General features: G+C 50.9%; 1 protein-coding gene across 6 annotated transcripts in view; it reads right to left on the reverse strand.

The window, feature by feature from the left end:
• Positions 1-6,707: 6,707 nt before the first annotated feature.
• The window catches only part of Vwce (von Willebrand factor C and EGF domains), a 28,875-nt gene continuing 8,587 nt past the window's right edge, over positions 6,708-26,995 (reverse strand). For 4 of the 6 annotated variants that reach the window (XM_020163185.2, XM_074046668.1, XM_074046675.1 and 1 more), the window contains 15 exons: positions 26,691-26,807; positions 25,755-25,883; positions 24,570-24,955; positions 24,397-24,490; positions 22,743-22,825; positions 20,711-20,798; positions 18,642-18,727; positions 17,091-17,208; positions 16,095-16,180; positions 14,785-14,881; positions 12,765-12,847; positions 11,481-11,571; positions 11,318-11,400; positions 10,925-11,015; positions 6,708-7,689 (listed from right to left, as the gene is read on the reverse strand). In XM_020163185.2, coding sequence (XP_020018774.2) covers positions 7,082-7,689; positions 10,925-11,015; positions 11,318-11,400; positions 11,481-11,571; positions 12,765-12,847; positions 14,785-14,881; positions 16,095-16,180; positions 17,091-17,208; positions 18,642-18,727; positions 20,711-20,798; positions 22,743-22,825; positions 24,397-24,490; positions 24,570-24,955; positions 25,755-25,883; positions 26,691-26,807 — 2,240 coding nt within the window. In that variant the 3' untranslated portion in view covers positions 6,708-7,081. The remainder of the gene's footprint in view (positions 7,690-10,924; positions 11,016-11,317; positions 11,401-11,480; positions 11,572-12,764; positions 12,848-14,784; positions 14,882-16,094; positions 16,181-17,090; positions 17,209-18,641; positions 18,728-20,710; positions 20,799-22,742; positions 22,826-24,396; positions 24,491-24,569; positions 24,956-25,754; positions 25,884-26,690; positions 26,808-26,995) is intronic. The other 2 variants (XM_074046663.1, XM_074046673.1) reach the window with 2 other exon arrangements.

A 26,995-nucleotide genomic window follows, 5' to 3' on the forward strand; every position in this document is an offset into this window, starting at 1 on the left:
CAACTGACCAGGGATTTCAAATGAGGCAGCCCCTCGCCTGCTTTGTAATCCTGGGCGCTTCACTTCGTTTCTCTGGTCCTCAGTTTCTTGACTTTGAAGAACTGTAAGATACTAAAAATATCTTTTCGTAGCAGTTGTGAAGTTTCAATGAAGTTAATGAGAGCAAGCATTTTCCAGCTGTCCAAATGTTTATCACCATTACTGACTGCCACAGGATAGCTTCCTTTAATGTTAAAGCCCACTTCTCAGACTCACACTCCCTCTATACCCTTGAGAATCAGCCTTCCAATTCTGCCTTCTTCCCAGACTACACTCCCAGTGGCTCTGATCTGTCACCTCACCCATTTGATTCTGTCCCTCGGATGTTTCTCAGACTCATCCATCTTCATCTGAACCCTGATCACTGCCTGCCTCTCAGCTGGAAGTCTTTCTTCCAGAACCTGCTCTGGTAGAATCCTGGACCTAACCGCCATCCTTTAACAGCTGAAACTTTACATTTACTTGTGACGCAGTTTCTCATTCCAACTTCAGCATGCATCTGGGTGGTAGAAACCAACTCTGACATTTCAACGTTCTTCTGCCCTGGATTTTTAGGTTGCATGTACCTTTTGGAAAACTACCATAGTGCCAAAGGAAGGGGTTCAGTTCATCTAACCCACAGTGTTGGTTATTCCAGTTGGCAATTCCAGAGAGTCACTGCCATGTCTAATCTTTTGTCACTGGTCCACATCAGTGATCACTGGATCTCCCAGGGAAACGGAGCTGCCTCTGGGGTTTTAGCTCTTTGTCCCCATACTTTCAGCAGCAGCCTTGTCGTGGGAGTGGGGATAGGCTGTAAGGCATAGAGTTCCTTTCTCAGAGGACCACCAATATCTATGCATCTAAGATTCCTTGTTTACTCCAAGAATTAGTTACCCTTGTTAGGACTCAGAAAAATGATTCCCCAAAATATGGCATTCTGGCTAAAGACACCGAGAGGCCTCAGAAGCAGACTCAAGAGCAAGGTCTTCCTGACTCTCTCCAGGCCCTCCTGTCTCTTGTCCCCTTTCCCCACCCCCAAGTGCAGGCTGATGGTGTGGGAAGCAGATTCTGTCTACTGGAACACCTGGGTCCAAAGCCTACTAATTCTGAGCAAGCTGTAACCTCCGTCAGCCTCAGTTCCTCACCTGAACATCAGAGATGTCAGCTAGGGCACCTAGGTGTTCAGTGTGGTTGGGGCAATCAGGTGAGACTGAGCACATCAGGGCTCGGAGAAGGAGATCATATTCCCTGTAGGTTTGGGGCTTTTTGATGATTCTGCCATCTCTACCAAGTACCAAGTCTGTAGCCACATGGCCACTGGATTCCACTTTGCCTTCTACTATAATGCTACATAGAAAGCTAATTCTGCCCAATGGGTGGACCTCATCCAGCAACAAATACTGAGGCCCCTCTCCCTGTGATTCGGGTTTAATTAGGAGACGGGTCAGGCTCAAGCAGTGAAGGGACTCCAGAGCTCCCCAGGTGATTCTAGTACACAGCAAAGCTTTCGACCCAGTGAAGGAAAAGGATGTCACTGACAGCATCAGAATAATGAAAAAACTGTGTCACCAAGACTTTCTTTCTTTCCTTTTTTTTTTTTTTTTTCCAATTCTGGGCTTGTGCTTGCTAGGTAGGTGCTCTACCATTTAAGCCATGCCCCTAGCCCATCACCCAGATTTTCAAAACTTTTCCACCAACTGAGTTCAACCCAAGCCCCTGAGCTCCAAGGCCGATGTCAGGATTCGTGTGTCTGCCAGGAATACCAGCAATCCATAGAGACCAACTGTGTGGTGAGCACCTTATCCAGGCAGACCCCAGGGTGAGGAAAACCAAGTCCTTGACCACGGAACCCTGAGCCCAAAGGCTCCTCCTTGCACATGCTGTGCAGCCAGGACAGGACAGGACGCCCGGAATACACATCACCACAACTTCCTGTGGAGCCTGGAGTCATCTCTGCTTTCTCCTTTTCTCCAGAACCAGCAAGGCTGCCTCAGCGCAACCCCAGGGCATGGATGCCCCCACCAGCCCCTCAGAGGTCTGGATTGTAGGCCACGTCTTCATCCGCAGGCATCTTGACAGAGCCAACGGTCAGGTCGGTCTGGCTCCCTCTGTTCAAGTCTCGGGGTTTCCGACCACTTCTCGGGAAGATCTGGTCTCAGACTGCTGCCTGAGATATTTATAGATATTTATAGACTGCAGATATTTATAATTCTCCATAGGAATTGGTCTTCCTTTGAGACTATGAGGCAGATTCTTGGCCCCATTCCTTGTCATGACAGTACTAATCAAAGCATAAACTTCCAAAAAGCATTCCTGGGCCTGCTTCTCTTTGCTGGTATTTTCCTTCTTATCACTGGAGTCAGAGGTCAGAACACCAGGCAGAGGAACAGAAATGAGTACCACATACACACGGAGGGCACCAAATGCAGGACAAGCAGGACCACTGGCTCATACCTGCAATCCTCACTACTCAAGAGCCAGAGCTCAGGAGTATCACAGTTTGAGGCCAGCCCAGGCAAGCTCATGAGAACCTATCTCAATTAAAAATAAAACCCGGGGAACGGTGGCACGTAACTGTCATCCTAGCTACACAGAAAACCTAAACAGGAGGATCGTGTTCCATACCAGCCTGGGCATAAACTCGAGACCCTATTAAAAAAGTAAGTGGTAGAGCTCATGCTTAGTAAGTGCAAGGCCCTGAGTTCAAATCCTAGTATCGTGTGTGCGCGCGCGCGCGCGCGCACACACACACACACACACACACACACAAAGTAGTTGGGACAAGGCTGTACTGTCTGACAAATAGCACAGGAGAGTGACAGAAATTGACAGTCTTGCAGGGTGCACTCTGTAATCAAGTGGCCGATCAAGATTCACAAGAACCTTACGCAAGCACCAGTGGCTCACGCCTGTAATCCTAACCACTCAGGAGGCAGAGATCAGGAGGATGGCGGTTGGAAGCCATTCACAAGACCCAATCTCAAAAATATCCAACACAAAAAAGGGTGATGGAATAGCTCAATGGTAGAGCACCTGCCTAGCAAGTGTGAGGTCCTGAATTCAAACCCCTGTACCTCCAAAAAAAAAACTCACAAGAACCTGGTAGTGGCAGACAAGCACAGGGGAGTACAGCTGTTGCGAAGAGATGAGTGATGGCGCAGGTTCCTTCATGCAAAGCAAAACGGAAGAGCACCTCCGATGGGAGGTGGGCAGACTCAAGCGGGAGCCATGACCTTGGAGGTCCCAAGATCTAAGGCTTTTATTGGGGTCTGCAGAAAACCCAGTCCTGGAAAACTGGGTTATGTGTCATTCACTCCTCCCACAAGTCAGGTAGTGTAGTGGGAAGTTTTGGCCTTGGATGGTCAAGCTTGAGCTGTTATTTTCTGTAGGCCTCAGGGCTGCCCATCCACGAGACCCTGCTGTGTGTCACAAGCCATTCTGTTAATGTCAGCAGACCAGGATGGGATTCCTAACCAACACCCAAGCCATGGAGCTCAACATTGGGTTTCCCATTCCCTGCCCAGCCCCCACACCAGAAACTGACCCAGCAGAACGGCTCCCCCATCCCATATTGCTTCTTAGAACTGTAAAGTGGGATCCTACATGCAGGGAAACATGGGGCGTCTTCGTCCCAGGACGAACACCCCTTTGCTTGTTGGGGCCCAGGCTGCTGAGAATTCAGACGGGCTATGCACCCAGGGCACTTCCTACCCAGTTGGGGTCTCTGACAATTCTCATCCTCCAGATGGCAGCCAGCCTGGGTGGGGACTGCACACACCAGGGCTTCCTCTGGGCAGAGCAAGCTCTCACCATCCCATCAGAGCCCTGCCAACATGTCACAGTGACATTTGCAGAGGGAATGGTGCTCTGAGCCCCACCCCAGGGTCCCTGAAGGGGACTGTGCTTCCATGGCCCAGCCTGAGGTCTTCTGCCAATGGCTCCAGCACCTCCTACCCAAGAGCCTTCATGTGCCTAGAGCTGGCAGGGCAAAGTAGCAACAGCCCTGGAGGAAGGCTCGGCCAGGGTGACAGCTGCCCTGTGTCTTCACACTAAAGGGAACAGTCCTGAAGCCTGGTGACAATGTTCTGGGGACAATGGGTCCCCAGAAGGACTGTGCCACCTTTCCACAGCAACAGTCAGCTTGGTAGTACACCTGACTGGTCTTCTACCCAAATACTTACCTTTGGGTCTGCTTCTGGGAGAACCTAAACCAAGATAAGGAAGGAGATCACAGTGCCCCATGATGAACTGGGAGCTCTCTCCCTCTCTGAACTCCAGCCCAAGAAATCAAATGAGATGAGAAAGAAAAAAGCCCATGCTGGGGAGCCTTAAAACATTCTCCCAACCCCTCTGGGCTTCTGCCAGCTGAAATGCTGGGAGAGGAAAGGATTCCAGATAAGCATGTGTTTTGTTTTTAATTTGTTTTTTGCAGTACTAGGGATCAAACTCAGGACCTCATGCTTGCTAGGCAAGCACTCGACCACTTAAGCCACACCCCCAGGACACAACTTATCTTAAAGGTAGGGACAACTTTTTTTTTTTTTTTTTTGCAGTACTGGGGCTTGAACTCAAGGCCTTCACCTCGAGCCACTTCACCAGCCCTATTTTTGTGAAGGGTTTTTCGAGATAGGGTCTCATGAACTATTTGCCTGGGCTGGCTTCAAACCTTTATCCTCCCGATCTGTACCTCCTGAGTAGCTAGGATTACAGGTGTGAGCCACCGGCGCCAGGCTTCTTTCTTTTTTTTTTAAGAGGCATATGGGTATCGCTGTGTAGCGCAGGCTGGTCTCGAACTCATACTCCTCCTGCTTCAGTCTCCCAAGTACTGAGATTACCTGTGCACACCACCATGGCCATCACCTCCACCCACATACCTTTTCTTTTTTTTGTTGGTACTGGATATTGAGCACGGGGCCTCATGCTTGCAAGGCAGGTGCTCTACCACTTAAGCCACACCTCCAGTACACACTTTTTAAAAATATGTAAAATGAACATCATTCATTTCAGTCCTATGGAGTATTAAAACTTAAGGTTCCGACTTTATTGAATAAAAGGATAGTGATGAGAAAATTCGCCCTGATTTTTAGCCACTACCATTTTGATGGCTGGCTAGTTTGAGAAGTTTCCACGTAGAGGCAGTCAGCTTTCTACAATTTCATCCTGAGATCAGATCCCAGGAGGCTGTAGGAGGCTGGGGACAGAGGCTGCACAGGAAGCTGGGGCAGGGTGGATGGTGCAGGGTCACAGCACAGAAACTTATGAGGGCATGACTGCATGTCACCATCACCCCTCCATGGGGTGGGACTATTATTATCTCCACCATCCAGAGGAGCTAGCAGCAGAGGAGGCAGCAGAGACCTGCACTCCTTGGCTAGTCAGCCAGGCTAAGTGAGGTTCTCTTGCACTGCAGACATCACTCTTACAGCACCGTGTGTCTCACTGAGGAAGTGGTCTCCCCGTCCTTTGCATCTCTAAACCCTTTGGGCTCCGTGCTCCTAACTCCCAGTTCATGATTCCTGCCCCTGACAGTCAGGCCTCAGTGTCTATAGTCAACAAAAGATCTTCCAAAAAAAAAAAAGCAACTGCCCCATCCTGGGCACATACGCACTTTTTATCATTAATCCCCAAATCATAACCCATAATTGGGTTATGCTGCATAATTGTTCATACAGCATTTATGTGTATCAAGCATTGAGTCATCTATAGCTGACTTAAAGTGTAGGATAGGACTGTTCTGTGCAAATACTATGCCAGTTTACATAAGGGCCTGGAGCATCCTCGGAGTTTGGTACCCTGGGGGTTCTGGAATCAGTCCCCATTAGATCCTGAAAGATGAGCTACTCACATTTGGACCTCGCCCTCCACCAGCGACCCCCCAGACGGCCTTTGCCACCAGGAACCCCTTTGGCAGACCCATTACCCAGGGTATCTGGCAGGCAGCAGGTCAGAGAAGGGACAGGAGCAGAGTGGGCTCAGTGGTGGGGTCCTGCAGTTCACTCTGAAGCTCTCATGGAAGTGAATGGTGGGGAGCTAGGGACAGCAGAGCTCTGCTTTCCAGCCCTGTTTGAGAATTTTCTTCCCTCTGTTAATGGTGGCACAGTCCTTTCCTCACCCATCACGAACACGTGACATTGGCACCGTGCAGATCCCCCTTAAGGATGGAAAGATTTGTCCCTGCCCCCTACACCCAGCTGAGAGGACACAGCTGTGGCTGTAGAGCTGACTTCCCCAAACTCAGCCAGTTCTGGAGCAGCCCACATAAAACTACTGGTCCACATGGGGGTGCAAGCCCTGTCCCCTCACCCCAACTCAGGCCAAGCCCCAGGGTCATCCTGGCAGCAGTGCCGCAGAGGTGGCTGGCAGAGCTTTGGGACTCGCCCTACAATTCCTTCCAGCTGCTCAGATGTTCCCGCTGGGAATGGCCCTAGGAAATAGCCACTGCTGCCTGCGCTCCCATCTCAGGTTCCTTCCCAGGGAGTCACACTGGCAAAGCCCTCTCTCTCCTCCTTAGAGAGTCTCCCAATGTCACTGGTGCTTACCTGGGACCCCGCCCCAACCCAGCCTCACTGTGAACAGGCTTCTCTCTCCAGCCAGGGGCTCACTTACCTCCTGTGGGCCTGAGCAATGGTTTGTTTTTTTTTTTTTTGGTGAGGGGAGGTGACAAGACTCAAATGAGCAGGGCGGCCTGGGGTACCAAGTCAACCTTTAATCAGCAAACCTTAGAAAAGGACATGTGATGACTGGTGGCACAATTCAGTGGAATGACAGCCCCATGTGACTCTTCTCTGGGAGAGGGCGAGACTCCACAGCCCTGACCTTCTGGAAAGAGCCAGCCTGCGGTCAGGGGAGGACCCTGGCAGTGGAGAATGCTGGCTGCCCAGTTCTCATAGCACGTTTCACATGCCTCTTGGGAACAAGGTCACATCCAGCCTCAGGGGCTTCATCCCTGCCAGAAGCCCCAGGAGTGACCCCAGCACCTTCCGCCAGATTTGTCCCCGGCATGCTCTCTGGGTACTGGCAAGTGTTCTCTGTCCTGAGTACCCCAGGCATGGCGAGCTACTCAGACAGTGGGGTCTTCCTCTTTTGATGTGGGCTGCTGGGGACCAGGGTGGTTGGTAGACACAAGGGCCACAGAGTTTTTATGAGGCCTGAGGGGAGTCATGGCGGTCTCTGAAGAGCCAGGGTCCATCGAAGAAGGTGCCAAAGATTCAGTCAGGAGGGTGGCAGGCAGGGGCCACCTGGCTGTTGTCCGGGCCCCAGAGGCAGTGATGGAGCTCTCTGGAGTGAAAGGTGGCCAAAGAGCCTCTGGAGAAGTTGGAGGTAGAGTGGAAGGTCCTGGAGGGACAGAAGGCTCTGGTGAGGGCCAGGGGGGCTGGGAGGCTGTGGGTTCCCCTGGAAAAGTGCCCCTAGGCTCCAGAGGGGGTGAGGGCAAGGTCTGTGTTCCTGGGGGGCCCGTGGGTAATGTCTGCACGGTAGACAGGTTTGTTCCCAAGAGCAGCTGGAGGAGATGGAGTGCTGGCCTTGGAGGTGATGCCGACGGGGGCCCAGGACAGGAGGTACAGTTGACAGGGGCCTCAGGGTCTCCATGGGGGCTCTGAGCAGCTTTGCCAAGCACCAGGCCATCGTGAGGGGAGAGCCCCTGCCTTTCTTCCAGAGGAGACAGGGAATCTAGAGAGAGGTAGGGGAAACAGGTACAAAAGTTCTCCCCAGTGGCTGAGGTGGCTCTGGGACAGCCAAGTTGGGGACAGACACTTATCTGTCAGTCCTCAGAAGGCCTCAGCACCACTGAGAATCAGCTGGTCCCTGCCTCCAGGGACAGAAGACTAAAAGGAACCATGAATGGAGGGGGTTGTTCACCAAAGCAGCTCTGCCAAGAATTTGCAGTGTGACTTGTGCAAGGCACAGAACCCCTTAGGCCTCCATTTCCCACCTGAAAAATGGGTATAACAGTAATGACTGAGGACTGAATGAAAGGGCGCGCAGAAAGCTTCGGCCTAAGACCTTATGTGCACTGTGGCTTTGGGTGTTAACAACACATCAGCACAGGCCTCGGTGATGACAGCAGATGTGCCACTCTGGTGTACGATGGTGACAGCTGGGAAGACAGTGTGTGTGGACAGTTGGGAACATATGGGAACTCTGTATTTTCCATATGATCTTGCTATTCAAAAACTAAAGTCTACTAACAAAATTTTAAGGCTGGATATGTAGCTCAGTGTTGGAGTACTTGGCTGGCATGAGCATGGTCCTGGGTTCTGTCCCCAGCACCACAAAAAATTTAGAAAAATAAAAAATAAGTAAGTCTTGGCCTATAGAGCCTGGCATATCAGAAGAGCTCAGAACATGGGAGAAAAATATGGGAAGAGGCCAAGTGAAAAGAAGATGGGGGCTGGCGGAGTGGCTCAAGCGGTAGAGCGCCTGCCCAGAAAGTGTGAAGCCCTGAGTTCGAATCCCAGTACCACCAAAAAAAAGAAAAGAACATGAGCAGAGAAGACTGAAGAAAGGTATGGTGGGGAAGATAGATGTTGTTGAGCACATTTTAAAAAGCTGGAATGATTAAGTCTTAAATCCTCTAGAAGATGGCTGCACAACTCTGTGAATAGCTAAAAACACTGAGTCAGACACTTTTTTTTTTTTTTGGTAGTACTAGGGTTTGACCTCAGGGCCTTGCACTTGCTAGGCAAGTGCTCTGCCACCTGAGCCATGCCGCCAGCCCTTTTGCTTTAGTTATTTTTCAGATAAGGTCTTGTTCCCACTTCTGACTGGAGGCCTCATCAAGTAGCTGGGATTATAGGCACGTACCACCACCTCAGCTAATTTGTTGACATAGGGTGTCACTAACTTTTTTTTTGCCTTGGCTGGCCTCAAACCACCATCCTCCCATCTACATCTTTAAGTAGCTGGGACTCATGTGAGTCACCGTACATGGCAAATCATACACTTTGAAAGTGTGAATTGGATGGCACATGAATTACATCTCAAGAAAGCTGTTATTTTAAAATCATCAAAGGAATGAATTCCTATTGTACTTTTTTTTTTTTGTGGTACTAGGGCTTGAACTCAGGGCTTCACGCTTGCTAGGCAGGCTCTCTACCACTTGAGCCATTCCACCAGCCCCCCACAACCCATTGTACTTTAATAAAAAGCTATAATTCTGTAAAGGGAGCTCTGGTAAGGAAGAGATGTGTAGCAAACACAGCAGAGACTCATGGCCAGGAAAAGGACTTGGCTCTGCATGTCTCTCCTTTGGGTCTCAGTTTCCCCATGTGGAGGCAACAAGGACAAAATGCACAAGAGCACGAGGTAAGATGGAAAGAGACTTAAGAGTCCAACACCACCAACTAGAAACTTAGCTTAGCCAAGCCTCTATTTTCCCATCTGGAAAATGGGGATAATAACAGCAGCTGGGCCCAAGCATTCCCGTGAGCAGTCAGTTCACTGCCTGGCATGCTCGCCAACAGCGAGTCTCTAGAAGGGCTATCTGCCTGGCAGAGGAGTTTGTAGGGGGAAAATAAAGTCCCCCGCATCACGTGCCCAGGGGCTCGGTGGCTGGCCCCAGTCCCATTGGTCCTGACACAGACATCAGAGGGTACCCTCAAAAGCCAAAGGAGTCAGGCAGACATTTCACAGAAGGAAATGCAGGCCACAGGTCAGTGAAAAATTCTTTGCATTCCTAGTTTAAAAGATGCTAAAAGGCCGGGCGCCAGTGGCTCATGCCTGTAATCCTAGCTACTCAGGAGGCAGAGATCAGGAGGACCATGGTTCAAAGCCAGGCTGGACAAATAGTTCATGAGACCCTATCTCAAAAATACCTAACACCAAAAGGGCTGGTGGAGTGGCTCTACCAGGTGGTAGTAAGCCTGTCTAGCAAGCATGAGGCCCTGAGTTCAAACTCCAGTACCACAAAAGTAAATAAATAAATAAATAATAACTATGCTGGGAAGAAAAAAAAAAGCACGTTTAAGCTACTTTTTAAACTGCAAAGTTTTAAGTTCTAAACAGACAGTTGGGGGAATGTGAGGATCCATCTACATCACGGTGCTTTTTTTTAGGACCTATTTGAACCTATTACCCATCTGATAACAACAGGGCAACACAGTTGCGGGAAACGCCACTCCTCGCCCTACACCCTGTGACCCAGTAACTCCCCCGTCAGCCACCCGGTCCCACACAACTCACAAGATTTATAAACAAACAAACAAAAGTCTAACCAAAGATTTCTCCATAGGAGGTCCATTATGGATGGCTGGAAGAAAGAAGGAAGGACAGAGGGAGGAAACCACCTAAATGTCAACTGGAAAGGTTGAAGGTAGGCAAACCAGCACAAGAGGATATAGCAGTCCCCCTTATCCAAAGTTTCATTCTCTGCAATTTCAGTTAGCCATGGTCAGTTGCTGCCCCAAAATAGTAATGGAAAACTCCAGAAATAAATAATTCACATGTTGTAAATTGTATGTCATTCTGAAGAGCATGATGAACTCTTATACCATCCCACTCTGCCCTGCATGGGACGTGAATCATCTGTCTGTCCAGTGTATCTACACTGTATGTGCTACCAGCCCGTTAGTCAGTTAACAACCTTCTCAGTTATCGGATCGACTGTTGCTGGGTCACAGTGCTTGCACATATAGTTCAGCACCGTCCACAGTTTCACGCATTCTCTAGGGGGTCTCAGAGAGTGCCCCCACAGGTAAGGGGGACTACGATTCTTAAGAGATTTTTAAGTGGCCAACTGTGGGTCACACCAATATTTCAAAACTGGGTTAACTGGCTGCTGTGTCCTGCTTGTAACTACATAAAAAAACCACATGGACAAGCCAGGTGTGGTGGCTTGTCCTGTGTTTCTGAGATAAGCAGAGGGAAGGAGATGATGGTGACACTCTAGGACCCAGGGCCCACTTACCTGGGCAGGAGAAGCAGCAGTCCCCAGGGAGCAATAAGGAGTCACTGCAGGCCGGCTGACAGGGGATCTTCTCACAGCTCACTTCTCCTAGCTGGGGAACCAGGACACCGTGAGAAAGCCCAGAGCACCCCACACATCCAGGACAGTGCGCTCGAGGGCTGCCTACACCGGCAGCGGGACCCACAGAAAGGTGCTGGGTCAACAGGTGACCCAGTCACAGCAGGGCCACTTCATCTGGACTTCCACAAAGAGCAGGGAAGATTGGCCAGAAGCAAAGGCATTCATTAAAGGTGAATGACAAGAGGAAGAGGACAGACTCCACTCAGCTCAGGAGCTCTGTGTGGCAAGAAGCAGCTCCCAGCCGGCAGCCCTTGGAGCCCCCGGCCAGCTCACCTGGCACGTGCACCGGGTACAGGGCTTATCGTCCAAGGTGAACACCTGGCCGTTCACCACCTTCCTCCCCTCATAGTTGCAGTCTGCAGAGGCAGAGGAGACAGGCTCATTAGAGCCAGGCCCACCCAGGAGCCTCAGGTACAGGGCAGCTGGTCCCACTCACCACGGCACACGGGGCAGCACTCGCCATCGGGGTGGAAGGGGTAGGTACAAGAGATGGGGCAGTCCACAGGTGAACAGGCCACTGAGCCCAGCTGCAGGACACAAAATGCACAAGGGCCTTTTCTGAGAGAAGGTAAAGGGTACTCACTCAGCACCAAGCACCCCATCCAACCAGTCAATGTCACGTCAAAGAAACGGCCATGTTGTGGCAGGGCAGGGCAGGGGGAGGCAGTGATGGTGGCATTGACTCCCTTAGGGTCTTTCCTGCTAGGACACACCTCACAAGGGCAAAGCCTGGCCTTGCCCACGAGTTCATCTGTCATCAGCTGCCTATGAGCAATGCACAGACCACCCAGTTAAACTGAGTACCAAAAATCAAAGATGGCTGGGCTGTGGCTCAGAAGCACAGCACTTGCTTAGCACAAGCGAGCCCCTGGGTTCTATCCTCAGCACCATGAAAAAAACAAAGAGGAACAGAGGAAAGAGGCCAGAAGTAAAGCTCCCCAAAGCATGTGGCCAGGAGCGAATGAGGCTCCCTGGTCACAGATATGTTTTCTCAGAGTGTCTCAATCTTTCTGTAACCTGGTCCCTTTTTGCTGACACCTCGAAGGCACACCACTGCCACCAGCGGTGCAGCTCTCTCGGCATTGTTTCAGCATGACAGGCAGTGGGACTTTTCCCCTTCTTTTCCAAATACTAAATTATACCATGCTTTCCCAGACTGACAGGCGGGGTGGCTGAGGGGGGCACATGTAGATTCTGGAGCAGACATAATAGGCTAGGGTTCCATTCCCGGCTCTGTGACTAACTAGTCTGGAATCGTGAGCAAATGACTTTGTCTCTGCACCTTGGTTCTCTTGTTGAGAAAGAAAGAGAATTCTCCAGTAGATTCCCTGAGTTCATGCACACAAGGGGTTTAGACTCAGACATGCACAGAACAAGAGCTCAAGTGTACGTATGTGAAAAAGACCCCAGCATAGAGCCCTGAATCTGTGCTCTTGACCTCCACCCTCAGCAAGAATCCCTGGACCACATTTTATGCCAGGAGAGGACAACTATAAGACCCTGCCTAGAAACCACACGCAGAGGACATTGACCAGTGGAATTTAAAATGGTTCTCTGGCCCTGGCCAAGATTCACCCTGGGCTGGCTGGAGGGAGTTGACTTTCCCCAGGACTCAGCAGCCTCCCTTCTCTGGGGCTCTGGCTTTTGCCTCTGGGTGCAGGAGCTGTGGTCAGGGTTGGGACACTTCTAGGACCCAGGGTCAGGTCAGGGTGGTGCGTACCAGACAGATGCAGCTCAGACACGGGTCCAACACTGATGGGAAGGTCTCATTGTTGTAGAAGATTCTACCCCTGTAGGTGCAGCCTGCCAACAGAGCATGTGGTGAGCAGCAGCCAGGGGGGTGGCTGGTGGTGAACAGGCTCCTGGCCAGGACGAAGGTCAGAAGCTTATCTGGGTAGCAAGGGTCAGGCCAGGCGCCTGCCCAGGCAGCCACTGTGGGGGTTAGGCAAATGACAAAACACGCCTCAGAACTGGGTGCTGACTGTTTTCTGTACTGGATTTGGGAAGGGGATCACAGTGGGGTTTTTTGGTTTTGTTTGAGGTTATTTTTGGTGGTACTAGGGTTTGAACTTAGGGCCACGTTTGCCAGGCAGGCTTTCTACCATTTGAGCCATGCCTCCAGTCCTTTTTCGCTTTAGTTATTTTTCAGATAGTGTCTCATGTCTGTACCAGGACTGGCCTGGTACAAGCTGGATTGGTTGAGATGGGGGCTCACTAATTTTTTTTTTTTTTTGCAGTACCAGGGCTTGAACTCAGGGCCTACACCTTGAGACACTCTACCAGCCCTTCTTCACGATGGGGTTTTGGAGACAGGGTCTCACAAACTACTTCCCCAGGCAGCTTCGTACCTTCAATCCTCCTGATCTCTGCCTCCTGATTAGCTAGGATTACAGCCATGAGCCACCAGCTCTCACTAACTTTTTGACCAGTCTGGCCTGGAATGGTGATCCTCCTGATCTCTATCTCCCTCACAGCTGGGATTACAGATATGAGCCACTATGCCCAGCCCCACAGTCTTCAGTGCTCTTGTCCAGAAACGGTTGATGCTGGGATCAGGGTCAGAGTCAAGCAGAGGGACTGGGAGACACAAGTGGTGCTGGAGACCAACGAGGTCTCTGCCCAGCCCCATTCAGCCAACCTCACACCCACGTTCCAGAACACTCCTAATGCCCCGGAGGCTCCATCTGAATGAAGCCACCTTGATGAAATGTGTCACATACTGCTGTGGATAAAAGCAGATGGTGGACTGGGGGCATGGCTCAAGTAGTACAGCAAGTGTGAGGCCCTGAGTTCAATCCCCAGTACCACAAAAATGAACAAACAAAGCAGAAGGTGAAACAGTGCGGAAATTTTATTTTTTGTTGCTGTTGGTGGTTTTTGTTTGCTTGTTCATTTTTTGCAGTACTAGAGATTAAACCCAGGGCCTCAAACTTGGTGGTAAGTCTTTTACCACTGAATTACACCCCCGGCCCCTATTTTATTTGTTTTTTGAGTCACGGTCTCACTATATAGTCCAGGCTGGCCTCAAATCTGAGATCTTCCTGCCTCAGCCTCCTGAATAGCTGGGGTTGCAGGCATGCTACCATACCCAGCCCTTAGGGAAAGATTTTATAAGAACAAAATATATAATAGCTGTCTATTAATTGCTGTATGTGCCACAAAAAGCCACTAGAAAGACATGGGTTAATAGTGGTAATGGGCTTTTTAAACTTTTTTTTTGCCTTTTGTATTTCCATTTTTCAATATTCTACAATAAAATGCTAATAGTGAAAAAGGTAAAAATTACTATTAAAAAAATACAATTTCAAGCAGGTGTGGTGGCACATGCCTATAATCCTAGCACTTAGGAGATTGAGACAGGAGAATCTGATCTGAGGAAGACCCTGTCTCAAAAACACAAAAGAAAACAAAACAAAGTTCTGCCTCATTTTTGTCTCTTGTCTCACTGTTCTCTAATTGTCACTCAAGTCTGGTTCCTGTGTTGCACACCCAGAGGCTATAAGCTATGTGTCTTCATAGCTGTTTCCAGCACCCCAGCAGGGATGGCCTCAGGCAAACTGCTTAACTTCCCCAAGTCTCAGTCTCCTCATCTGTAAAATGGGGATGTCCTCACAGGACTGCTAGGAGGATGGCAAGAAATGAGGCCTGTACGGCGCTCAGTGAGGAGGAGCATGGTGCAGGTAGGCCTGAATGCCAGGACCAAGAGAACCATTTCTTGGGTGGGGGTGGGCCAGGATTACCTGCTGAACAGTCTGGGCAGCACTGTCCAGGGATCCGGATGGGGTGGGGGCAGGAGTCTACGCAGTCCGTCCTCTTGCAGCTCACTGAGCCATCTGCCTGAAGGAAGGAGGACTTCACCAAGACCCCACCTGGGACACCAGTGCCCGCTTCCCTGCTTGAAAGGAGCGACAACATTGCACACTGGCCATAGCTGTCCACAAGGGTGCCAGAAGCAGCTAGAGTGTAGCAGGTCTCCCCAGAGAGGACCAGCTGCTCAGGAAAGGCAACATGAGCCTTCACAAAGGTCTCGCCTGTCTCAGGAGAGGGGGGTTCGAACAGAGATTCTGGTCTCCTTGGCTTCCTGACCCTCTGCAGCAGCCATCAAGGCTGCACCATCGCCCCTCCACATTCTTCTCTCAGCGTTTTCCTGGAACCCTGGCTCACCCCAAACCTAAGGAGAACAATAAAATCCTATTTTTATAGAAAACCATTCCTCCGGAAATGCCTATTTCAGAAGCCCAAAATGCCATACAAGGGTTCTTCCTTTCTTCCTTTTTTAAAAGAATCTACATGTTTATGGCCCTCTTATTTCACTCTCAGTTATAAAGGCGAGAACAGCACAGACCGGTCTCTCCTCCCACATCTACCTCCAGGGTGATGTGCTCAGCTTTGAAGGGCCTGAGGCACAACGAAAGCATCAAAGGCACTTGAGGGCCTGGCACTGACGAGCGCACTAAGCACCCAGACATGTGGACAGGGCCTGGGAGCCTGCATGACTAACAGGGTCTCCCAAAAGGTGCCCCCATGCCATGCTGTGGGTGCAGGGACCTCATTTTGAGAAATAAAACTCTCAGGGACTCAAAGTCTCTTCAAGTAGAAAGGAACACCAGTGTGTAGTTAAATAACTAGCTAAAACCACTGCACATCTGGGTGAGTAGCTGTGTTTGCATTTCTCTCAAGTTGACTCTCAAACACACATCCCTCTTCTTATCCACTTCTGCAAAGGTGAGGTCATGGGGTTCAGGTTCATGAAGAACACTGCAATGTCACATAGCAGTCACCCAGTCCCCTCCTCAAGCCACGCCCCATGTTACTTTCTGGGTTTCTGAGTCTGACCCGTAAAGGCAGCCACCCCCTACATAAGCTGAGTCACACACAGCTCCCAAGGCCGACCACCCAGCTCCCCTGTCCTCAACCGTCCACCAAGGACAGTACGAATGCGTCCCAACTCTTTCCAGGAGGGTGAATGAGTTGGGCTAGAGGAGGCCCAGTCTCAGAGGCGGGTGGACAGCCGGGTAAAGCAGCTGAAGGCGAGCAGGCTGTCATTCACCTGGCAGATGCATAACTCACAGGGATCACCAGGCGACCAGATCTGTCCAATTGGAAACTCGACCCCGTTGTCATCAAGAGAGCAGCCTGGTGGAGTTGGGGGGTTGGGGAGGGGAGAAGGGAGGGAGAAAGGACAGTGAGCAGAAGACCAGGGTGAGGCTCAGCAGTAGAGTGCTTGCCTAGCATGCTTGAGGCCCTGGGTTCACACCCGACCACCACAAAAAAGAGGGCAGAGGGCAGAAGTGCTCGCTGGACCTACAGCACCACCTCAAGGATGACATCTCATGCTCACACGCACACACATCACCATACACAAGCTTACACAACCACAAACTCACGCTTACACGTACACACAAACACACTCACACGCATGCAAACACATGGACACATCCCAAAAACACAGGACGTGCACACTCAAACACATTTAGACACACACATGAACTTACACACATGCTCCCAAGCCACAACTCACACACACACAAACTCCTACCAAATATAATGTACACATTTATGTACACACAAGTGTGCACACTCAGACATACCAGACACACAAATATATAAGCACAAAGTCATTGCACAGTCATACAGATAACCACTCACAAAAAAAAACACTCAGTGAACCCACACACATTCACTCACACACACTATATAAAACACACTCACTCATACACACTCACTCAGATATACCATTCACACACTAATACCTAGACACACAACTTACACACACTTGCACAAGACATACTCACACACAAGTACCCTTCAAACTCACACAAGCACTCATACAAAAACACGGACATATACATACTCACAAACATATTGTGACACACAGTAATACTCACCCATACAAACCTACACGCTCAGTCACAACTCATACAAACACAGACACAAGCACACACACTCGCAAACATACATACATGCCCCAACAGTCTTGAGAAAGAAGTGCAGCCTCCCTCCTGGGCATTAAACCCTGTCCTGGTGCCACCTGGCAAAGCCTCACCTGTGGTGGGTGTGGGCTTCCGGCAGGTGAAACAGCACTGTCCCGGGCCCAGCCACCACTCCTCTCGGGGACAGTCCAGCTCTGGACATGGCGTGAAGGAACATTCCACCTCCCCATTCTGGAAGAGAACCAAGGTCATAGGCAGTGAGGGCGGGTCCCCAATGAAGAGGAGGCTGGTGGGCAGTCATTCCCCTTTCCTGTCCCCGTCAAGGAAAAGTGATAAAGAAATCTCCAGGGAAGCAGGCTCACACCTGTAATTCTACTTGGGAGGCTGAGAACAGAAGGATGGTGGTTTGAGGCCAGCCCGGGAAAACAGTTCTAAAGATTCCATCTCCAAAATAACCAGTGGAAAATGTACTGAAAGTGTGGCTCACGTGGGAGAGCACCTGCTTTGCAAGTGTGATGCTCTGAATTCATCCACAAAAAGAGAAATTTCCAGGGGGACAGAGCGGGGAGGGAAAGGCAAGTCCTTCCTTGGGGGTTAGGAAAGAGTCCTTGGAATTACTGGGTATATCCCCTCTCCTACCTAGCTGGACCTGCATCTCTCACCCTCCCTCCAGAACCCACATCCATCCAGGCTCTCTCCTCCTGCTCTCCACTCTCGCTCCCCCAATACACTCTCTGTAGCCACAGGTCTTTTCTGGGCACCAGTCGGATCACATCACTCCCCAGCTCTGAACTTGCAGCAGCTTCCCCGGCCCAGATAGCAAACCCCTTCCAGACTGGGCCTGAGACAGAGGTGACTGCTCCCACCCAGGACCCCTCCCCTAAGTACTGCCACTGGCTGACAGCAGCCACCCCCCAGAGACAGCTGGGGGGGGCCCTTCACCCCATGCCCATAGGCTGTGGGTTCCCAGTCTTCAGCCCAGCCGGTCTCTGTGACACCATTCACACTGCAGAGCTGCCCCTGGATCTGGTCTGAGGCTATTTCTTCACTCAGCTTCTTCCCCTGCCCTGTCCGCCTCCCAGCTGACTTCTCCTGAGAGAAGTCACTCCTGTCACTCAGCTGTACATGAATCCCATCTCCAGGGAACCCAAGTCAAGACAGATGCCTGCTGTAGCTGTGCCTTCTTTCTGCTTCCACTTCACTCTCTCCTGCTCCAGCCGGAAGGGTGGCTTCTGTCCTCCTGCCCTCTGCTGCAGTCTGTGAGGCAGTGTCCTCAGCACCTCACCTCACTAGTCCCAGCCACCCTGCAGGTCTCCACTGAGCATGCCTGCCCCCAAGAAGGCTTTGGGCTCTGGTGACCTGGCCATGTCCAGGCTGTGGGCTGCCATAAAGAGGACTAGGGCTGTCCTATGCTGAGCTGTGTCCTCCGTACACAGTAGGTGCTCTATCAACAGCAGAGCTGAAGGGTGAACTTTAAGGAGACTGCAGGAAGGCCGTGGGGATCCTGGCCTACTGCCCTGATCTATGACTCTGCCTTGATCTCCCTTTTGCTGTGTGGCAGGTTATCTTCTTCTGGGCAAGGTACACTGGGTGAATTCCTGTGCTGCCCACCCCTTCCACACCTCCCACCGATTCAACAGGCGCTGGGACCTCAGCCACCCTACCTGACAGATGCAGGTGGTACAGTCGTCACCACCCCCACTGAACACAGCCCCGTCCGCATACCACCGATCACGGAAATAGCATCTCACTGCAGAGGACAGAGCGGGAATCAATCGGCTCAGAGACTTTGAGCTGGGGAAGGTAGAGGAAAAGGGGACAGGTGGGTGCAGGGATGTGGGGAAGTCACTCCCACATACCCGAACCCAGAGTCCACTTCCCCTTCAAACCCCAGACACAGGATTCACTACTTAAAACCTGACAGAATGAATCGGACACAAAATGAGGTCCTTAGCCAAAAAAGCCAGAGGAAATCCTAAATAATTAAAGAGTAAGAGAAAAAGGAAATCAGGAGAAACTATTCCAGACAACTAAGACCAAAGTCTGACCAGGATATAGTGAGAGCCTTGGATCTGAAGATCTTTCTGAGCTGAAACCAGCCAAGGAAACTGGCCCGCTCATGTTTACTCAGGTGGCTCTGGGTTCAAGTCCCAGCTACACAATGCACTAGGGTCTCACTCCAGCAAACAGACTTAGCGCTCTTTAAGCCACAGTGTTCTCACCTGTACAATGGAGCTGATAACGGCTCCTACCTTATTAGGGACTAGAGTGACTATTCAAAAAGAATTTAAACTTTTTTTTTGTTTCTTAGTGACCCTGAGGTTTGAAATCAGGGCTTAGGACTTGCAAAGCAGGCATTCTAACACTTAAGCCACATCTCCAAGTCCTCAAAAAGAACTTAATTAAAAATAACACAACATTTAGGCTGGGCACTGTGGCTCATGCCTGTAATCCCATATATTTGGGAGGTAGAGCTAGGAGAATCACTGCTTGAAGCCTGCTCAAGCAAACAACAACAACAAGAAAGTTAGAAAGACCCTATCTCAGCTGGGCACTGGTGGCTCACGCCTGTAATCCTAACTACTCAGGAGGCAGAGATTAGGAGGATCACAGTTCAAAGCCAGACCAGGCAAATAGTTCATGAGACTCTGTCTCAAAAAAACCCATCACAAAAAAGGGCTGTTGGAGTGGTTCAAGGTGAAGGCCTTGAGTTCTAACCCCAATAGTGAAGGAAAAAAAAGACCTTATCTCAAAGAACAAGCCAGTTTGGTGACACATGCCTATGATCCCATCTATCTGGGAGGTAAAAGAAGGAGGATCGAGGTCTGAGACCCATTCCAGGCAAAATACATAAGACCCTATCTATAAAATAACCAAAGAAAAAAGGGTTATGTTTATGGCTCAAGTGGCAGAGCATCTGCCTAGCAAGCTTGAGGCCCTGAATTCAAACCCCAGTATATGAGGGAGAGAGAGAAAGAAGGCGGGAGGGAGGAACAGAAAGAGAAAGAAAGACACAGAGAGAGAGTATTTAAAAGTTAAGAAAAAATATTTTAAAAGAATACTACCTTTTCTAGGGTTACATTTAAGAAAAAAAGAAAGGAAAGAATACTAGCTTTGAAATCAAGGTAGACTTGAGATCAGGTTCTGCTCCATTACTGTGTGTCTTTGGGCCGTCACTTGACCTCTCATCAAGAGATTTTCTCATCTATAAAAAACAGCAATAAATAGTCCTCCCTCAGGTGGTGACAGGAGTCTGGCAGGTGCCCCACACAGCAGGGGCACAGAGCTGGCAGGGAACATCAATGATGGTGATGAGGTGATCTCAGGAAAGACAAGCATGTTTTTATGTCATTAGTGAGTTAATAGAGAGCTCCCTCCCTGTCTAGGGACAGAGCAATGCCTGTCCTGCCAAATTAGGTGCCTCCTGGGTCAGGAGGCAGCCTAGGCTGAGAGCACAGCCTGACATCCAAACCACCACGCACACACAGTAAGTGCTCCACAAAAACGAGCAACTGAGGCTGGTAGAGCGGCTCAAGCATTAAGAGCGTCTGCATAGCAAGCATAAGGCCCTGAGTTCAGACTCCAGCACCACTAAGAAACAAAAACAAGCAACTGAAATGCTTCACTTGATCTTGCTTTTGAACCAGCAGTCAGTCTCCTCCCCTCCTTCCCTCTCCCTGCCCCAGTACACACTCCAAAGAACCTCTCCCCGCACACACAGACAGTCGCTTACCCGGGACACAGGTACAACAGTCTGACTGCGAGACAGTCTCACAGGGGCCAGAAGGACACTCGGGTGAGATGCAGGACACATTTCCAGCCTAAAGAGGCAAAACAGGGTAGTGGGGGCAAGGGTGGGACAGATGTCTGCTGACCTTCGGGACCAGCGCAAACGAGCCCTTTCCTTTTTATACTGTGCCTTTCCAACATGATAGCTGCCTAAAGGAAGCTATCTGAGACCTGCAATGCCACCATAGTCACAGGTGGTACTTGCTATGGAGAGGTTGGAAGACTGTTCTTTCAAAGGCTCATGGTTGCATGGGAAAGGCCAGGGCAGACAAGACAGCAAAGCGTGCCACTGCCACCTTCCTTATGCAAAAGTGCCCAGCAAACAGAAGGGCTGGGAGGATGCTGCAAGGCGGGTCCAGGTTATTCCTGGTGGGAAGGAGACCCTCTGCCCCTTCGTGGGCAGCTGGGTCTTGACCCAAGTGGCTCTTATTAGACAGTCAAAGAATTAACTTTAAAAATAAATTTTAAGGTGGCTGTGATGGCTCAAGCCTATAATCCTAGCTACTTGGCAGGCTAAATTCCTCCTGGGTCAAGGTTGGAGGGCAACCCAGGCAAAATAAAGTTTGAGAGACCCCCATCTTAATGAGAAAAGTCAGGCATGGTAGAGCACGCCTGTCATCCTAGCTATTGCAGGAATTGTAAATTAGGAGGCTGACACTTTCCAGGCTGGCCTCGGCAAAAAGCAAGACCCTATCTCAAAAGCAAAAAGAGCAAAAAGGGCTGCAGGCATGGCTCAAGCAGTAGAGTACCTACCTATCAAGCACAAAGCCCTGGGTTCAAACCCTGGTACTGCCAAAATAAATAAATAACAAATTTCAAAAGTTTGAAATTAAGATCAAAAAGCCTTCAGCTTTGCAGTTATCTAGGCCTGAGTTCCAGTGTCTGTCTGATCCTCTACTAATAAGAACCCAGGCAAAGGTCATGACATCTTCGAGCCTCAGTCTCCCCATCAGTGAGACGGGTAGAATCAGCGTCCTTCTCTTTACACGAAACGAGTTGTATGAAAGTGCTTCGCACACAGGAAGAATTCAGTGAGGGACACGAGCCACTGTCCACATGCCCCTATCTTAAGCCACACCTTCTGTGTTTGTGGACAGACCAGGAACCTTTTTTAAAGATAGCCAGAGGGTGGCAATAAGGGTGTGGATAGAGCCAGGTTCAAATCCCAGCCCTCCCACCTCTCAGTCTCAGTCTTTGCATCTGAGAACAGGAGCAGCAACAGACGCAGGAGCTTCCTGGAGCCTCAGGGGAAGAAACGATGAAGGGCACCAACCCTGTCTCTGGCACACAGTGAGTGCCCACAGTCAAATCCATGTGGAGGCATCTGGCACTGTGAGGCACACAGGAGGTGCTTACTGACTACTTTTGGAGGAGTAAACTTGCCAAATCATTTTTTAAAGCAGTACTGGGGTTTTTAACTCAGGGCTTTGCCAAGCGCTCTATCACTTGGGCCACACATCCAGCCCTTTTGCTTTAGTTTATTTTTTCAGATACAGTCTCACATATTTCCCCAGGCCAGCTCGGACCTTGATCCTCCTACCTCCTCCTCCCATGTAGCTGGGATTACAGGCATTAGCCACCATACCTAGCCCACAAAACACTCCTAATAAACCAAGTGTGGTAATGAGCCGTCTCCCTCCCAGATGTGGACACCTCTGTTGTGCTGGCAAATATTTTGCCTGGAGAAATCAGCCTCCCTTGGGGAAGTTTCTGAAGGAGTTTTATCCCTTCCCTTCCCAGACAGATGGCCCCTGTTTGCCTTTGGCTCTTTCCTGCCCAGCAGAAGGCTCCCTGAGCCCACCAGCTTACAGCATTTACTCTTCCCCCAGTCTTTTAAATCTGACCAAAATCTACAATGTGAGACTGCTCCCTTCCAGGGAAGAAGCTCACCTTTAACATCCAGTCTCCTCCCTCTCTTCTAAACCCCCAAAGGTTAAGAAAACACAGCGAGGCTCCAGGGATCTCGTCATGCTTACCAGACAGACACAAACAGTGCAGTTCTCGTCGGGAGGTGAAAACACGTCCTCCTCTGCTCGGAAGGCGCCACTGTGAAAGCAGCCTTTGAAAGACAAACCGGAGGTGGTAGCATCAACCTCTTCAAAGAAGAGGAAACTGGAGGTCTGTCTACTTTTCCAGGCATAAAGCATCTGGAACCTTCTCCCACTGCCCTGGATGCCCCACAGCTCAGTTTTCCCGAACTGTGTAGTCCTAAAATCCCTGAGGAGACATCGATCGGCAAGACGCACAGGCTCAGGAGGGTCCATTGATGTCAGGTAAAGCCACATTATCTTGAAAGTGCAGTATTTTATCCCCACCATGCAGGACAGGCAGCTGGACAACCTAGCCTCCTTGGGAGGCTGCGATCAGGGAGATCGAAGTTCAAGGCCAACCCGGGCCAATAGTTCGCAATCCTGTCTCCAAAATAACCAGAGCAAAATGGGCTGCAGGTGTGGCTCAAGCAGTAGAATGCCTGCTTTGCAAGTATAAAGCCCTGAGTTCAAAACCCAGTCCTAAAGAAAGAAAGAAAGAATCTAGCCTGCCAGCTCAGTCTACCTGAGTGGCCCTGGAGGTATCCCTCACCTCTGGGGTTCAGCTATTTTCACTGTAAAATGGAAATACCACTGTATTTCCAGCAGGAGACTTGGAAGGGTTGCAACCTTAGCTATAACTTTCCATCCAGGGTGCAGTACATAGCAGGAACATAGTAAAAGGTCACAATTAAAATTAAGAAAATCAGTAAGTGCACTTCTGGGTTAAACCTTGGGAAGACTGTTGTTCTGCAGTGTTGGGGATTGAACCCAGGACCTCACCAATGCTAGGCAAGTGGTGGGAGTGGGGGGGGGGGTGGCTGGACAGGGGAAGGGGACAGCAGAGTGGGCTTGGAGACTCATTGAAGGGAGGGAGGGAGGGAGAAAGAAAGGGAGGGGGTAGGGAGGAAGGGAAGAGGGAGGAGGAGGAACAGCTCCCCTTGAAGGCACTGCAAGGCTGGAGACTGACCTCAGGGTACAGCGCTTACCTAGCATACACGGGGTTCTGGATTTGCTACTCAGTACCTCAAGAAAACAAAGAGAGAACCAGGTATGGTGGCACATGCCTACAATCCAGCTACTTGGGAGGATGGCATTTTAACACCAGTTTGGGCAAAAAGTTAGCAAGATCCATATCAACTAATAAGTCGGGCAAGACACTGCAGGTCTGTAATCCCAGCTACATGGGAGACACAGGATAACAGTCAGCGGCTGACATAGGCCAAAGTGTGAGACCCTATCTGAAAAACAAACTAAAAGCAAACAGGACTGAGGGTGTGACTTAAGTGGTGGAGTGTTGGTCTAGTAAGCATGAAGTCCTGAGTTCAATCCCCACTACAGCAAAAAATTTTAAAAAAAAACCTCTGTGAGGCTGCAGCACAGATAAATGGTTCTCAAAGCATGGTCCCCAGACCAGCAGCACCTGGGGGCTTGTGAGGAATGCAGTCTTAGGCCCAGGCCTGCCTGATCAGGGCCCCTAGGGTTTATGCAGCCTTCCAAGTGATTCTAAGAATATACAAGACAGTTGAAGAACCACATCTGGGCTATACGAGGGCTGGGGAGGGAGGAGCAGGGCTGTATCCTTCCAGGCCCCAGCTCTTACCTGTACAGGAGGGGCAGCACCCCCCATCTCTGGGGGGAATCGGGTGGGAACAGGTGACTTCACACTTAACCTTTCCACAGGTTACCACCCCATCCTGGAAACATAAGCAGAAGTTGCAGCCACCACCAGACCCCAGAAGCTCTACCGGGGCATCCCAGAACCCTCACACCCACCTCGCACCAGCACTGAGAACAGTCAGGCTGTGGCCAGTGGCTCCCTGATGCATACAAGGCTCCCAGGTGCCAGCAGGGATCAGGGCCTGTGGCTGGCCTGGGGCCCTTGGGTGTTCCCAGTAACTCCCCCTGGAGAAGGGAGGGGAGTTTGAGGGTCCCCAGCAGGGAGACAGTGGGCACTGGGGTGGAAAGCCGCTGGGTAGGGAACGACGTGGGTGGCAGATGGGTTGTCCTGACTCTGGAAGGAGGCCCTGAGGCTTCTGGAGGAGGGCTGTGTCCTGGGGACAGCGCAGGCTGGCCAGCCTCGGGAAGCAGCAGAGGCATCTTGGGGGACTGCTGGCGGGGCTGCAGGATGGCGGATGGGGCCAGCACAGCCTTCGGGGAAGCTGAAAGGGAAACACGAGGTCTCCTGAGGGAGGCAGCAGGGGCAGGGACAAGGGTCAGGGGTCCTGGACTCTGCTCTACCACAAGTCAGTCTCTGGGACCATTTCCTCATCAACAAAGTGGATCTGACAGCAAACTGCTGGGGCCATGGTGACAACCTCATGGAAAATGGCTGGGAAGGCACCAGTGTGCAGGCAGAGGGGGCTAGCCAGTGACTTGGACGTTGGGCTGCTTCAGACCAGATTGGCTTGCCCTCCCTTCCTTGCCATCCTCAAATCGATGTAAGTTTTCCTGAGCCCAAAAGACCTCTAATTCCTCAGGGGTCTATTTTAGGAATATTCATCCCCAACTCCTATGCCTGGGTTGGGGTTTCCTCCACCCAGAAAACAGAAAGAGAATGGTAAAGAATGGGAAGGGGAATGCAAATAGGATGAACTGAAAAAAGGGCCTGGTTAGTGTGTATATGTGTGCGTATGTGTGTGCGTGTATATGTGTGTGTGTGTGTGTGTGTGTGTGTGTGTGTGTGTGTGTGTGTGTGTGTGTGTGTGCATGTGTGTCCTCTTCCATGACCCCCGCCCTGCAGGTGGGGCCTGGTGGGAAGGTGAGACCTGGGGTGGAAGGAGGGGCCTGGTGCCAGGAGGCAAGCCAGGCATTGAGGGCGGAGCCTAGCACCAGAGGGCGGGGCCTGGAGGGTGGGAGCTGGTGGGAGGGAGAAGCCAGGGAAGAGAGGAAGGGGCCTGGCTCTGGGAGGTCATGGCCAGGGCCAGGGCCAGGGCCAGGAGGGTGAAGCCTGGTGCTCACCTTCACAGGACACCCTGTCAGCTCGAAGCCTGAAGCCAGGTCGGCAGGTGCACAGGAAGCTGCCCACGGTGTTATGGCAGGAATGGTGGCAGACTCGCCTCTCCTGCGGCCTCCGACACTCGTTTACATCTGTGAAAGAGCCTCGTTACCTTGTCCATGCTGCAGACTCCTTCCTCCCGTCCCTTAGCCCAGAAGGCTGTGCGAGTTTCCCTGCGAAGTTCTCACAGGGTCTGCTCCATGGTGCAGGATGGGACTAGGTTGGCTGAACATGGGCTGAAATCTAGCGACAGTTGCCTTGGAAGGTTCATGCATCCAGCTGTCACTTAATGGATGTATGAGCAGCTCAACCCCAGTACTATGCAGCAGCCAGTAAGTGCTGGATGATGTGGCTGAGCCCTGCCGGGAATCGCACCTCCAAGCCTTCTACTGTCTAAAAAGCGTCTCAAAACTCACTGTGCTGCTCAAAGTGAGCCTCAGGATAAATACCTAACTATGCTAGAACAAGGTCTTTTTCAAGCCATGGAGTCCCACCTTTGATGTATGAGCCAAACTCAAACCAATTTCCCTTTCTGGAAATTTCTGCTAATGGACTGAGAAAACAGGGGTCTCCTTCTAACACAGGAACCAAGACATAAAGTGGTTTATTTACCCAGGGGGACAAAGGCAGCCAACAAAATGGGTGGGCAGAAAGGAATCCTTGGGGTGTATCTGGGAGAAGAGTGAAGGAAAAACATAAGAGAAGGAAAACAGCACATGGCCAGGGAACACCCAGCACAGGGTCTCCTGAGCGGAGCCAACGTCAGCCATGGGCTGGAGCCCTTGGGCTCCAGATGACCAGGAGGTCCAAGTGTTGACCTTCTCAGGCCCCAGGGCTGACCCCACCCACCTTCTTGATTGGCAGCCTGAGTGTGCAGACCTCGGAATCCCCAGTCTTACCTACACAGGAGTGCCGGTTGCCGTGCAGGTGGAAGCCAGGACGGCAGGAGCACCTGTAGCTGCCAATGCTATTCTTACATCTCTGCTGACAGGGGGTCCCTAGGCATTCATCAGTGTCTGCGAGGCAAAGGACAAGACTAGCGATCGCCTCCCCAGTTTAGAAACCCTCTCCCAGTCCCCTTTCCCACCCCGCTCAGGGCCATGGGGGACCACTTTCGTCCCCTCACCCAGTCTGTCAGTTCCTTAAACACTTCTAGCCAGCCTGCTTCTCTCCACCCTCTCCACCTCACCCCAGCCTGGGCCAC

Source organism: Castor canadensis, chromosome 1 (assembly GCF_047511655.1).
Source record: "Castor canadensis chromosome 1, mCasCan1.hap1v2, whole genome shotgun sequence".
In the NCBI taxonomy this organism is placed as follows: domain Eukaryota; kingdom Metazoa; phylum Chordata; class Mammalia; order Rodentia; family Castoridae; genus Castor; species Castor canadensis.